Here is a 12,718-nt window from a genome sequence, read left to right as displayed (position 1 = left end):
AAATACCAATGCAGTGGCAGCGGCAGCAAGTATAACTGTGTGCACTTTACTCCTCCTTAGGACTGGGAGGCATGACTTTGCGGTGTGATAGTTTCTAAACTCTGCTGGGGTCTAGGATCACTGGGGGAAAAATTCTGTGAACATCTGTCTGATCTCAGGCTTGTGCTGCCACATCCTCACTGCTATTGCTACCTTTGCTTCTTGAATTAGAAGCACCCTAAAATGCCAAAACCCTAAAATGGTTTAAAATAGCCCAGTTTGCTGAAGAAAATAACACATAGGTGTACTCTGATATACGCTGATGTAAAAGTTACGTGCTTTAGTCCAAAATTATTTTGAAACCTTTTCAGAGTGGTCTGTGTAGTTCATTTCTCCTTTCATTTCTCATGCCTAATGCAGCTGTCCCAAGTGTCTATAGAAACTATTTGTCTGTGACATTTTCTTTTCAATGCATAACATTAAACAGTCTATCTTCAGGGTGCATCTGTCCGGGATAAGTAGAATTTGGATAGAATTTAGATAAACCCTATTACCCAAATAGTAGCTTTTGTTCTTGTTCATTGTAAAACTCTATGTAAAGTGTCTCTGAAGTTATCATATTGAATTGTGAGATAAAGATGAAGATATATGCCAGAAGTCTACAACTGAGGTAGTATTAGCTCTTTCTGTTTTAATCAGGTGAAATAGAGCTGGCTGAATATAGAGAGACGGGGGCCTTACAAGACAGTATTCTACGCTGTGTGAGAGAAGAAAGCATTCAGAAAAAAAAACTGCGCTCTCTAAAACAAAAATCTCTTGATATAGGGAATGCAGACTCCCTGTTGTTTTCATTAGATGAACATCGCAGGAAGTCCTGCATAGACCGGTGTGACTTAGAAAAACCTCCTGTCCCTGCTGCTTACGCCATACACCGGCAGAGTGATTATGGACGATCTGGACACAATTCTTCTACTAAACCTGAAAATATAGAAACACAAGAAAATCTTCCTCGCACGGAGAGTTTCCAGGAAACAAGACGACCTGTCATACCAGAAGTTAGGCTAAACTGCATGGAAACCTACGAAGTGAAAGTGGACTCTCCGGTTAAATCTGGTAGTCCTAAGGAAGATTTAGATCTGATAGATTTGTCCTCTGACTCAACATCGGGTCCTGAAAAGCATTCAGTACTCTCCACTTCAGACAGTGACTCTTTAGTCTTTGAACCACTTCCTCCCCTTAGAATAGTGGAGAGTGATGAAGAAGAAGAAACAACAAACCAGCTGAATGATGAGGTCTCTGGGAAAACTACTGCGTCATTTCCCTCAACTCCTATCAATGTCTCTGCATTCAGCCTCAGCACAACACCACTAGTCCAGTTCAGCGTTGAAGATTGCTCCAAAGACTTTAGTTCTAAGGATACAAGCAACAGTGCTTCAGCAGGAATAGAGGACATCCTTTCCATTTCTCCCAAAGATCAAAAGGACTCATCAGAGTTAGTTAAGCCAGAAGAACTTCAGGAGATGTCCTGTGGGAGCCCACTAACACTGAAACAGAAAAGAGACCTGCTGCAGAAGTCATTTGCCCTTCCAGAAATGTCCCTTGATGATAACTCTGAGCTCAGCATGGAGGAAATTAGATCTAGTGGAGCAATTCCAAGCCCAAATGTAAAGACAGTCCTTATTAAAGTCCCCGAAGATTCTGAAAACCAAACAGAAAGTGGTAAACTTGATGCCAACGCAGAGTCTGACACTGAACAAAACATGGAGCAGAAACAAGAAGAGGAGACAGAAGAGTCAGAATTCAAGATTCAGATTGTCCCTCGCCAGAGGAAACAGAGGAAGATTGCTGTGAGTGCAATTCAGAGAGAATACCTGGACATTTCTTTCAACATCCTTGACAAGCTGGGAGAGCAGAAGGAGGCAGGTGAGCTCAATTACTGACCCATTTAAAAGGCTTATTACTGTATGAAGATTTAAGTAACAGACCAGTGTAAAGAGAGATGTGTAAGTATATGTATAGGGAGAGATGTGTATATATAACATCTGATGTGATCTGAGCTAGCTGAATGCTTTCAGGTGTGTGTTTCTTGCAATGAATGTGCTAACCATACAGGTTAGTATGTGCAAGGGCCCATTTGAAAAGGAGGTGGAGCTCAGTAACAAAAATGCTGGATCTGATATCCAGGTTACGGAGTGAAACTCCATGGCCTCTTTATGTGGGAAGTCAGAAAGATTGTCACACTTCTATGCCTTCTATCCTGCTAGTCTAGTCCATGCTACACTGATGCTCTTTTATGTGATTTTTGGCCTTTTGTTTCTTCTGCAAGTGTAAGGCGGTGGCCGACAGACTGAGTCACAAAGGGTAAAACTGAGCAGACTGTAGACTTCAGAAATAAGAGCAATTGGAATTAACCACAGTTTGAATTTAGGATCAGATGCAGGTATTTTTTTTTTATACACTAAAAGGTTTTGTAGCCTTCTTTGTGTTGGGTATCCACAAAATCTACGTGGCTTGTATATGTTAAAGGTTTTAAGTTAAAGCATCAGGAATCTTCTTTGTTGCCAGTGAAAGAATTGCATAATTAGACTGATATGCTTTGTTAACCATTAGAAAGGGGCAGTTTTCATTCAGTATCTTAACACTGTCATCCTTGAAACTGCTTGGAAGGGCTGTCCCAGTTCTGAAACACCATGTGGAGCCTAGGATTATAGCATATATGGTGGTCATTTGGCTGAATACCTCTAGGTATGTCATCCATGGGGAGCATAAAACATTCACAGTGACTCATGAAGTACTTATTTACCTTACGGGTTGATACTGGCTATTCAGTTACCTAGGGAATTTAGTGACTTTGATAGTTTAATACATCTTGTTATATTTTGCTTTGTTTAGCTTTATTAATTTGTTTACTTGAGAACATATGTGTTATAATTCAATTTAGTAGGCTTAATATTGCCATCACAATGGGCTGATTATAATTTCAAAGTCTTACTCAAGGTTTTTCAGCTTGTTATACTTCCATATGTTTTCGAAAGGTTTTTGATATAACTGATCTCGAAATTAAATATCCAAATGAGTGTTTCTTCAAGTGCATGATGATGGGCTACAGTTTCCTGCCTGAGACTTTCTACAACACAGATACATATTCATTTTTATAGGATACACTGAAACCAGCCATCAACACTTGAAACTTTCTTTGCTTTATTCTCCCATATTACAGTATCAGTTGTTATTCAAAAAAGTAGTTTTAATAGCTTAATTTTCTTTTTAAAGATAGAATCTTAAACTCTGTGAATCTTTAGGATCATCTGTTAGATTAGCAGTCTTTTGAATGAATACTGGTAACGTTGGAGATAAGGCTTTTGAAAGATGCTAAGTGGTCACTTAACATAGCTTTACATCAGTGGTACCTCTTATTTTTGGTGCTTCTGATAATCACTCTTGAGTGGGATCAAAATCAACCGTATGTGTGTTTGTTAGGTTTGAGCTCTAGAGATCATAGGCAGAAATCTCCTTTAAAAAGTGATTTGAAGCAGTAGATCTGTGTGAATCTATAAGAATTCTTACAACACACACACTGAATCTTTTTAAAACTGCTGGGAATGCCAGATGGTGAATGGATGTCTGAAAAAGATGTGAAAAATGCATCCAGGGAGAATGTGGATGGAAAATATTTATTGATTCTATATGCTGAGAGTTTAAGCACAATTTTCACGTGCAGATCCTGCTGCCAAGGGACTTTCAACACTGGAAATGCCAAGAGAGTCATCATCTGCACCGACCCTTGAAGCAGGAGTCCCAGAGACAAGTAGTCACTCCTCCATATCAAGTAAGTTTACCTTTGGTTTGAGCATTAAATCTAGGTTGCTGTATTTGTGCGTCAGATGCATATTATGTATAGTAAATGCCTTCCCCTGAGTTTCGTTGATTCTTGGAAGTACAGCTGTGTTGAATATCATATCTGTTAGATCTCTGTTGATCAGCAAGATTTTAGCAGTTAGTGGCTGCAAGATCTTCTGTTGTGACATGGCAAATTTGACAAATGTGGTTCTCTTGAATTAGTGTAGGCATCAGCTAAAAGCAGTATTTCTCTAAAGTGAGATGTTCATTTTCCACTAAGAGAAAGCGTTGTCAACTGTCAGTGCACAGAAGCAGAAGAAAGCTCACAGGGCTTTTACTGTGGTCTTCAGTACATTTCTTGCTGTACTTTAGGAAAAAAAATCTCTTGCAATTTTTATAAAATGTCTTGAAATGCCACTTACTCAGCTGCTTGCTGAAATGTGGTAACTATACATCTGAGACTCCCATACTCATTTCAGTGGAAAGTGAACTGGGTTGGTTTAAGTAGATAGTGGCACATGGCTTAACGGAGCAGATGTAGATAACGCTGGAAGGTAGAGACATCTTAGAACACTAACAAAATCCGGACTAGTGTGTCCTTCTAGGTAATGTTAAGTAACACACAACACAGCCAAAAGCTGTGGGCAGGATTCTGATTGGTAGAAAAGCAAGGGGAAATGATGACCTGCTTTTATTCCAGGGAGGCTGTGAATGCTCCATCCCTGGCAGTGTTCAAGGTGAGGTTGGACAGAGCCTTGTGTGGCATGGTTTAGTGTGAGGTGTCTGTGCCCATGGCAGGGGGGGCTGGAACTAGATGATCTTAAGGTCCTTTCCAGCCCTAACTATTCTATGATTCTATTATTTTAGACATGCTAGATGAGTACTCTAAGTGGCAGGTTTCCTCTGCAGTTTTACCACAAGCATCTTGTGTCATGTGCATTGTGTAGTCAGTGTACATTTGTTGACCACCTAACGGTACAGATGTCACTTACTAAAGCAGCTAAAAAGCTGCTACTTAAGGTCTGTCTGTGGTTTCACTGAGTGCTGGTTGTCCCTGTAGATTCCAGTATATGAAATTGGGAATAGTGTCTGTGTGATATTGAGCCTACATTCCTTTGTAAATATTCTTTTCCCCTTTGTAAATATTTCTTTCCTCTTTCTGTGAGCCTCAGCTTCCAACTGCAAAAAGGAACATGAATGATTCCATTGTGTCTTTCATCCATTTAGACTGAAATACTTTTGACCTTCTACTTATGTGTCTTTACAAGTGCTTTGCATAGTGAGTATTTATCAGGAATGTGAGCATAAGGCATTTCTGTAACACAAATAGATAATGTAGATAACATTACTTGTACAGCCAGTGCATGGCCATAGAAAGCATGCATCATTAACTGTGATAGGAAGATACTGCCTTTGGACTTCTTTTCTTGAGTAGAGCATTCCAAAGCAATGGAGGGATGATTGACTAGATCACAAGCTAACCTATGAAAAGTGCACCAGCTATTACATGAAGGTTACTGATCTCATGATTGTTAGGTTTGTTGTAGAACACCCAATCAAGTAAAACTTCCCTCCCTATCCCACTAGACAGTCATAGGCATGAAAAGTCATATGCTGGTCCACAGCAAATAGCCTGGCTCCGGCACTGTTCAAAGGCTGATAGTTCTCTCAGTTTTTTGGTTTTTAGATTTTATTCTTCACTTACCAATATTTAAAATCATGGCTGTCCTTGTGAAACCAGGTAAATAACCCTGGAAATCCAAACATGCTCAGTAATAGCCCAATTAGGTGAAATATGCATGGATTTTTTAAATTACAATTGCAAAAGCCATTAAGAAAATTCAAAGAGATAATTGTCTATATTTTGACAGTCATCTGCACTCCAAGCAGTCTTGTCAGTTCTAATGTTAATTGCTGCTCTTTCATCAAGAAATTCTATGCTTGATAAAGTGATAAAGCATCTGTTTAAAATCCTTGCCCTGGGAACGATGGAAATTCTATTTTTCTCCTAATTTGCTGTGAAAGGCAGCTGCAATACAACTTTTGAAAGTGAAACATGGAATAGTCTCTTGGTCTGGTTCAATTCCAGAAGTTCAGTTACACAATGGCTGCTTTGTAGCAATGCTGGAGAAGTTTGTACTTGGACCAAAATAGAGTTTATGTTCACTCTGGTACATTGAGAGGATATAATGAAGGAAAACTTGTATTACTTCACCTAATAAAATAATTTCAGTGTGCATATTCCCACTGAAGTTATCATTGTGTTTAGTATTAGTCAGGGCCTGTATTTGTTTTGTTAGGTGTTACTTTGCTTTCTCTGAATTTAAAACTCTCAGCAACTGAGTAGAGCAAGTTTAGGAGAAGGCACTCAGCCCCAGAGAGCTTTCTGAAACTTACAGTTTGTCTGTATTTCTTCATCACAGTTAATAATGTGAAATTTTAGGTTTATTTTCAGAGTTTAGGTGGGTACTGTTTGAAATTTTAGAATAAAACTACCTGATACTATATTAATACTCTTTTTAAGATGTTGAATGTAGTTGCAGGTGAAAATAATCATTAGGAGAAGACACTGCTTTGTCACCCTCATTTTAAGGCCCTGTTGAAGAAAGTACTTAAACACACGTGTAAGGCAACCTTTTAGAAGCTTTCCTGCATGGAGATGCGTGTCAGCAGTTTCACATGCCTTGCGCAGGCAGTTTTAAAATTAAAACTCTGCCTTCATACTGTTTTTTGGTTTCAGAGATTTTTCATGTTTTTTGCTCAGATTCCACTGTCAAAGTGAATGTATTTTGCTCATTTAATTTGAATTTTCTTATGAATGGAGAAAAAAGTAAGAAAGTCAGGAGCTGTATATGATCTCTTTCTTCCTCCATTTAAACACTTATAAAATACATTACCAAAAAGACTTAAAATTGAAATTCACAATTCTTTTTTTTTCTTGTGTGTGTATTATTCAGTAAGACATATCTCTTAAAGCAAACAGTAATATGTATTTAAAGTATTGTAAATAGTCAGATGAAGAAAAAGTAAATGCTTGCAGCTTGATAGCTTTTGTGTAAGAAGGATGGCAGTCAAGTTACAAAAGGGACCCATCTTCAAAGACATGCTGGCTTCACACTTGGGAAGAATGTGCAGGTGCTGTGCCTGAGTGGCTGGTATTTAGGAGGTCTGTTTTCGTTGTCACCCATGAAGGGAGCTGGTGGAACACAGTGGATTTGTTTTCCTACAGTGAACATCGACAGAGAAGTCCTTCATATTTTGCTGGGAGGAGACTGAGTTTCCTTCTTCGCACATTGTACATAAGTGAGATTCAAGTATGCATTTGTCATCTGTCAGCATGGGAATTTTCGGTAGTACCTTACACTTCACAGATACCAGATGTTTTAAAGAGCTTTCACGGTATTCGGAGACAAAAAGACATTGACAGTTGATACAGAGGATTAGATCCTGAATCCAAGTCACTTATAACTGGTAGCAGTGGGGCCAGAATTGCTCCCAGTGTAGCTGTGTGAAAAATGCATATTGGCTTGAGCAAGATCCTTAGAGCAAGCAGTCATTGTCCTTTCAGTATTTATCTCATGCTGGTGTATAAGATCAGGAAATAAGAGTAGTTTTAAGTGTTGTCTGAGCCCCTGAAATCCTTTTGCATTTCTGACTTGCAGCTCAATTCAGACAAATGAAAAGAGGCTCTTTGGGAGCTCTGACTATGAACCAGCTAATGAAGAGGCAGCTGGAACACCAGTCTAGTGCTCCCCACAATATCAGCACTTGGGATACTGGTGAGCTGCATTTATTGCTCTTTATTTCTGTTTCCTAAATCAATTATTTTCTGTACCAGTTAATTAAAAAAAATTGAGTATTTCTATTTTACCATTGCAGATGAGTAATCAATCTGAAGTCTAAAGTAAAATTTTATAGTGAGTACCAGATTGTCACCTAGTATGAATTGGAATAATTTACGTTTATCTGGGAGGTAGTCACTCTGGTACAGGGATGCACCTACAGTACTGCATATCACTTGGATTATTTCCTGGCCTCATTGAATTAAATGGAAGTATCACTGTTGATTTCATTAGGTATAGAGTTTCATCCCTGTGCATGGAGTCATTTATCTGCATGTATATTTATAATGGTGTTGGTACACCAAGGACTTGTGCCTTATATCAGACAGTTTTGTTTCTCTTTAGAAAAGTTTCTGCCAGCTCACACTGAACACCTGAAGTTTCTGTTCGCACATTGACATGTTTTTTTTCTCCCTTTAAGATGAATGCAAAGCAATGAAAACTGAATTAAGCACGTAATTTCCTCATTACTCAAGTGTTTTATTTGTATTTTTTCCTCTATAAAATATTTTCATTTTTGACCAAATTTATTGCAGATGTGATTAAACAATGAATACATTCTGGTTTATCATAAATGCTAGATATTTTATTGGCCATCTTGATGTTAGTGACAATACAGAATCATTCTTCTTAGGAATTTGGCAGCAGATCTAGATGCATCCAGGGAAAGAAATGCTTAAAAAGTTATATGAAACTTAGCATGCTCAATGAATCTGTCGCCTCCAGTTCTGGACAGCTGTTAGAATGTTCGCTTAATTCAGTCTTCAGCATTGAGTTCCATCTGACTAAATCTTATAGGGAAAGAATGGCTAAAGGTATGGTATATAGTTTAGGATTATCCTGTCTATTCCAGTCTGCTGAGTAACGTGCTCAGCATGAGATGCTTAAATCATAAAGGTCAGAATTTGTCAATAATAACAGTGAGTTATTATTGACAAAAACAAAAACAGTTTTTTTGTCCTGTCAGCAGGTAAGTTTGTTTATTGAACTTAGTTTCTCAGGCAGGGGTTGAGATATGAAAATGTTACTGCTTTCATTCTGCAAGAAGTAGTTAGCTTCTATTCAAGAAGAACAAGTCAGTACTCAAAACCACTTAGGAACTGTGTCTTGTTAATCTTGTTCCAAGTCCATTAGCTTTCCTCACATCTGTGACTTTTCCCTTCAGCATTCATTCCTGCTAAAGGCCTCCAAGCATGGGGATACAAAGTAAAATGTGCTTTTCTGGAAGACTTTGCATCTCCAGGTCTCCTTTTCAACCACTAGCTTCAAAGTTAAAATATTTGGACAGAAAAAAGTTTTTTTTAAGGCAAATGGTTAGTGTGACTAATTTGTCATTTCAGTGTCACACCAGAATTTGAGAGTCATTAGACTCAGGTATAACAACTAGCAAATAGTCTTATCCCCCATTATCCCCCATAAATATGATGTGTGCTTAGTTCATGCATGCTTTTTTTTTTTTTTCCTTAAACATTGGTAGGCAGCATGTGTCTCTTTCATTTGTTATTTCAAAGCATTTCTTCCCAAGCTTGCTAATTGTAAAATAAAACCATTTTGTGTCTAGCTTATGTCAGCACAAACTATACCTGACTTCTAGTCTGCTGGTATTTATAAACTGTCTTTTTCTGGCTTATATTCTGTATCTTGTTGAATCTTAACTGCTACAACTTTCTTTCTTGTTTAATGACACTTTTCTAAAATGCCATCTTTGGTGATAGGCTATGTCCTTTTTCCTTTGTGGACTTAACTTCATCTTTCCCTTGCCCTCCTCCCCTCCTTCTCAATACTTAAAAAAACTAACTCTTCAGTTTTTTATCTAATACCTGTTGTCTTTCTCTTGTTTTAACTGTTTAAGACTTGTGGTGCTTGTGACAGATGCTGGATTCATAATTCTGGAGACTGAAGTACTGTATTTATTCACAGAGCAGATACAGCATGGAAAGCGGCTGTGCAATGTCCCTGTTTGCCTAAACCCCGACTTGGAGGGACCGCCACTAAGAATCAGAGGTTAGTTCAGTGCCCATTTGACCTGATCTCTCCACTAAGAGTGCCAGGAAGTTTTTGGGTGCTGAATGGTGCTGAATTTTATGCTCCATTCAGCTGTATTAAAACCCTCAACTGTCCTGCAGATTGTAGGTTGTTGAAAAATTATTAGACAAGACATTTAATTTAAGACAGAGGCAACTGATAAGGAGTGCTGGCTTTGCTACTGTTTGTTTTGGCTGTCAACCTGGAAAGAAAAGATTCTGTATACAGACTGTGGTTGAATCTCATTTTTTTATGAACTCTTTTCCCTCATGGCCAAAGTACATCCAGACTTTCTTACTGCCTTGTAGTGGGCCAGTGACCTACCTTCTTTGCATAAATCATGGCTTTTTTCCTGCTGTTCAGTGCAGGAGAGAGGACGTTTTTATTTTGAGTAGTGAAATCTTATTCCAACAATGTAACCTGCATTATGACTGTTTTAGCATTTGTGTGCTGCAGCGGGTCTTGTATCTAGAGAACATGACAGTGAAACTTCCGAAGATATTGCAGAAGGATTGTTATTCATTTGTGTGTGGAGGAGAAATGGCTAGGTATCTACTCCTGTAGATTTTCATTCTGTATGGATTCCTACATTACTGAAGAATATCCTGGATTTCCTGGAGTGTCTGCTTATATCCAACAAAATGTCAGCAGACAATTATGAAGTACTGAACTCTGTATGTAAAAAATATTTCCTTTCATACTTAGTACGAAGTGGTGGTTCAAGACCTGTCTCATTCTTGTGAAGCAAGCCCATCATCTCTCCACATAAAATATGTGGAGCATGTTGGATTCTTTTGCCTGAGATCTGATACTAGATTTGATTTTTCTGCAGTAACTGGTATTATCTCATCAGAAATTCCATCTAGCTTAGGTGGAGAAGCTTCCTCTTGTTTGCATAGCCAATTATTATCAGAACAAATGATAACAGAGAATCTGTAAAACGAAGCAACCAGCAAGACAGCAGATAAAGGATTACTTAATCTGAAGTTGAATTGGCGTCAAAAGGGCTTTGATGCTCTCCTAAAACCAAAAGGAGCTTTTCATAGATGGGTCTTTGGAATGAGATGCCCTTGGGGACAGCTTACACGGTGACAGTGTCTACCAGCTGAGCTCCCTGGATTCAGTATTGGAGCTGAACTGTATGGAAACAGGAGTAATGCTGTCTCTATCATGTCGGCTACATGTGGCAACAAAAGCTGAGATACTTTAAGAGTTGAATCTCTCTGTTTTAATGACCTGGAGAATAAAACTGCTAGCAATATTTAAATGATCATCACAAGGCATCTCAGATCAATGACATCACTCATACATCACAATAGCTTTGATCCAAGTTTCTGATGGCTCATGAGAGAGTCTGATTATTCTTCTTGAGGTTTTCTTAGCACCTAGACTAGCTGGAGAGTTGCTTCTTTTGGTTCTTTTTTTATCTTCTTGTTTTGTTTTTGTTTTTGTTTTTTTTGGTTGTTTCTTTTTTTGTTATTGTTGGTCTGCTTAATGAAAACAAAGAGACAAAGGGAGGACAATCACCATACTAAAGAGATGTTAGACTGTCAGACTACCCCTATATTGCCGTAATTCTGGAAAGCGGCACTCAGAGAAGCCAAGAGTTTGCCTCTTCCATGATACATATCTTTGCATCTTAAAACAAGCCTCTGTCAGAAATTAGGTGCACAAATATGCCAAAAGCAAAGGGAGCCCCATTTGTTGGAATGATCACAGTGAGCATGCCATCAACTGAAAAACTCAGGTTTGGAGAATAAAGACACTTGTGAAGACATTCAGTGGAAAGCATTTCTAATCATCAGCCGTCCAATGTTCTTAATGTTTCTCAGCTCCATATGAATTACTTCTAGCTGTCCTTTCCCGATTTCTCTCCTATGCCTCTGATAAGGATGGCACGAATTGATTGATGGCCTGGTCTTGAGACATATGAACTTGTTTGCTTCTCTGTGTCAGTGAGAACTGTGGGAAGCTAATTCCCCAGAAGTACAGGGGAAGACTGAAAATCCTCAGGTGTCCAGTCTCATAGCAACTGTAGAATCATTCTCTCTCCCTAAAAAATGAATAGATACAATTCCATCTGCCTTCCTGGAAATTTTGTTCTTTCTTATCTTTTTCTGCATGGACTTTTCTTTTTTTAATTGATAGTTCTAGGTAGTTGGAATGATCTAGCAGAAGCAAAGAATGTGCTCTATATCCTTTTGTAGATATGCTTTATTTCTTACTCCTATGCACAGTAGAACCATTATGGCTCTTCTTTAGAAGTCTGCTTTTCAAACAGTTTGAATTTCTCTTCAGTGATTTTCTTTCTTTTTTTTTTTTTATCCCTAATTGCCTTAAGGTGCCACAAAATCTAGCTTGCTGTCAGCACCCAGTATAGTCAGTATGTTTGTACCTGCACCAGAAGAATTTGCTGATGACCAGCCCATTATGATGACTGACAAGTAAGTTTTTTTTCTGTTCCTTCTGAAGAAGTAGTTGAACTTCAAACAGGTTAAAGTATAGATATACCTCATGGAAATGAAGTCCGTTCTATCATTTATCTCTGTGCTAAGTTTTCAGATATGTTTTTCTTTTTACACCAAGGTAAACATTTTCTAAACACTGCGCACAAGATGTGCTTGTAATTCAATAGGACCGATGTGAATTTGCACAGGCAAAATTATGACTCAGGCACTTCTGTGCACAGAAGGCATGGGGAGCACTTTCTATTTGTATTTTAAATCAAGGGTTCCTTGTGATCCATCAGAAAGTGCTTTCACCTTAGGGGGAAAAAAAAAAACAACAAACCCAAAACCTTTTAAAAAATTCTTTTGGATTTCTGTTGAAATAGGTAACCATTGATGTGTAATTAGCACAGCATTTTTAATGCTGATACTTGCTTACACCAAACGTTTGCAAACCTTAATTGATTGGTTAAAAAGCCTAAAGGAAGTGTAAGTGTACTCATTTAGTAGAGGAGTAGAGCAGTCAGCAGGGAGCCATGCACTGATTTGATAAAAAATTGTGAAGAGAAACCAGAAGTTCTTGTT

The 12,718-nt window shown here is 38.3% G+C and overlaps 1 protein-coding gene across 13 annotated transcripts in view; it reads left to right on the top strand.

Moving 5' to 3' along the window:
* UNC79 (unc-79 homolog, NALCN channel complex subunit) overlaps nucleotides 1–12,718 on the top strand; it is a 117,564-nt gene that overhangs the window by 60,624 nt on the left and 44,222 nt on the right. For 10 of the 13 annotated variants that reach the window (XR_009968340.1, XM_062637864.1, XM_062637844.1 and 7 more), the window contains 5 exons: nucleotides 679–1,902; nucleotides 3,701–3,808; nucleotides 7,482–7,598; nucleotides 9,582–9,665; nucleotides 12,028–12,130. Coding sequence is in view for 12 of the 13 variants with exons in the window: in XM_062637864.1 (XP_062493848.1) it covers nucleotides 679–1,902; nucleotides 3,701–3,808; nucleotides 7,482–7,598; nucleotides 9,582–9,665; nucleotides 12,028–12,130 (1,636 nt within the window). In the remaining variant the exon portion in view is untranslated. The remainder of the gene's footprint in view (nucleotides 1–678; nucleotides 1,903–3,700; nucleotides 3,809–7,481; nucleotides 7,599–9,581; nucleotides 9,666–12,027; nucleotides 12,131–12,718) is intronic. The other 3 variants (XM_062637894.1, XM_062637829.1, XM_062637836.1) reach the window with 2 other exon arrangements.

Source organism: Pezoporus occidentalis, unplaced genomic scaffold, assembly GCF_034315485.1.
Source record: "Pezoporus occidentalis ecotype Australia unplaced genomic scaffold, CSIRO_AGI_Poc_V1 ctg115, whole genome shotgun sequence".
NCBI classification, from domain to species: Eukaryota; Metazoa; Chordata; class Aves; order Psittaciformes; family Psittacidae; genus Pezoporus; species Pezoporus occidentalis.
Note: the sequence above shows the minus strand (reverse complement) of the source record. Positions and strands in the feature narration are given on the sequence as shown.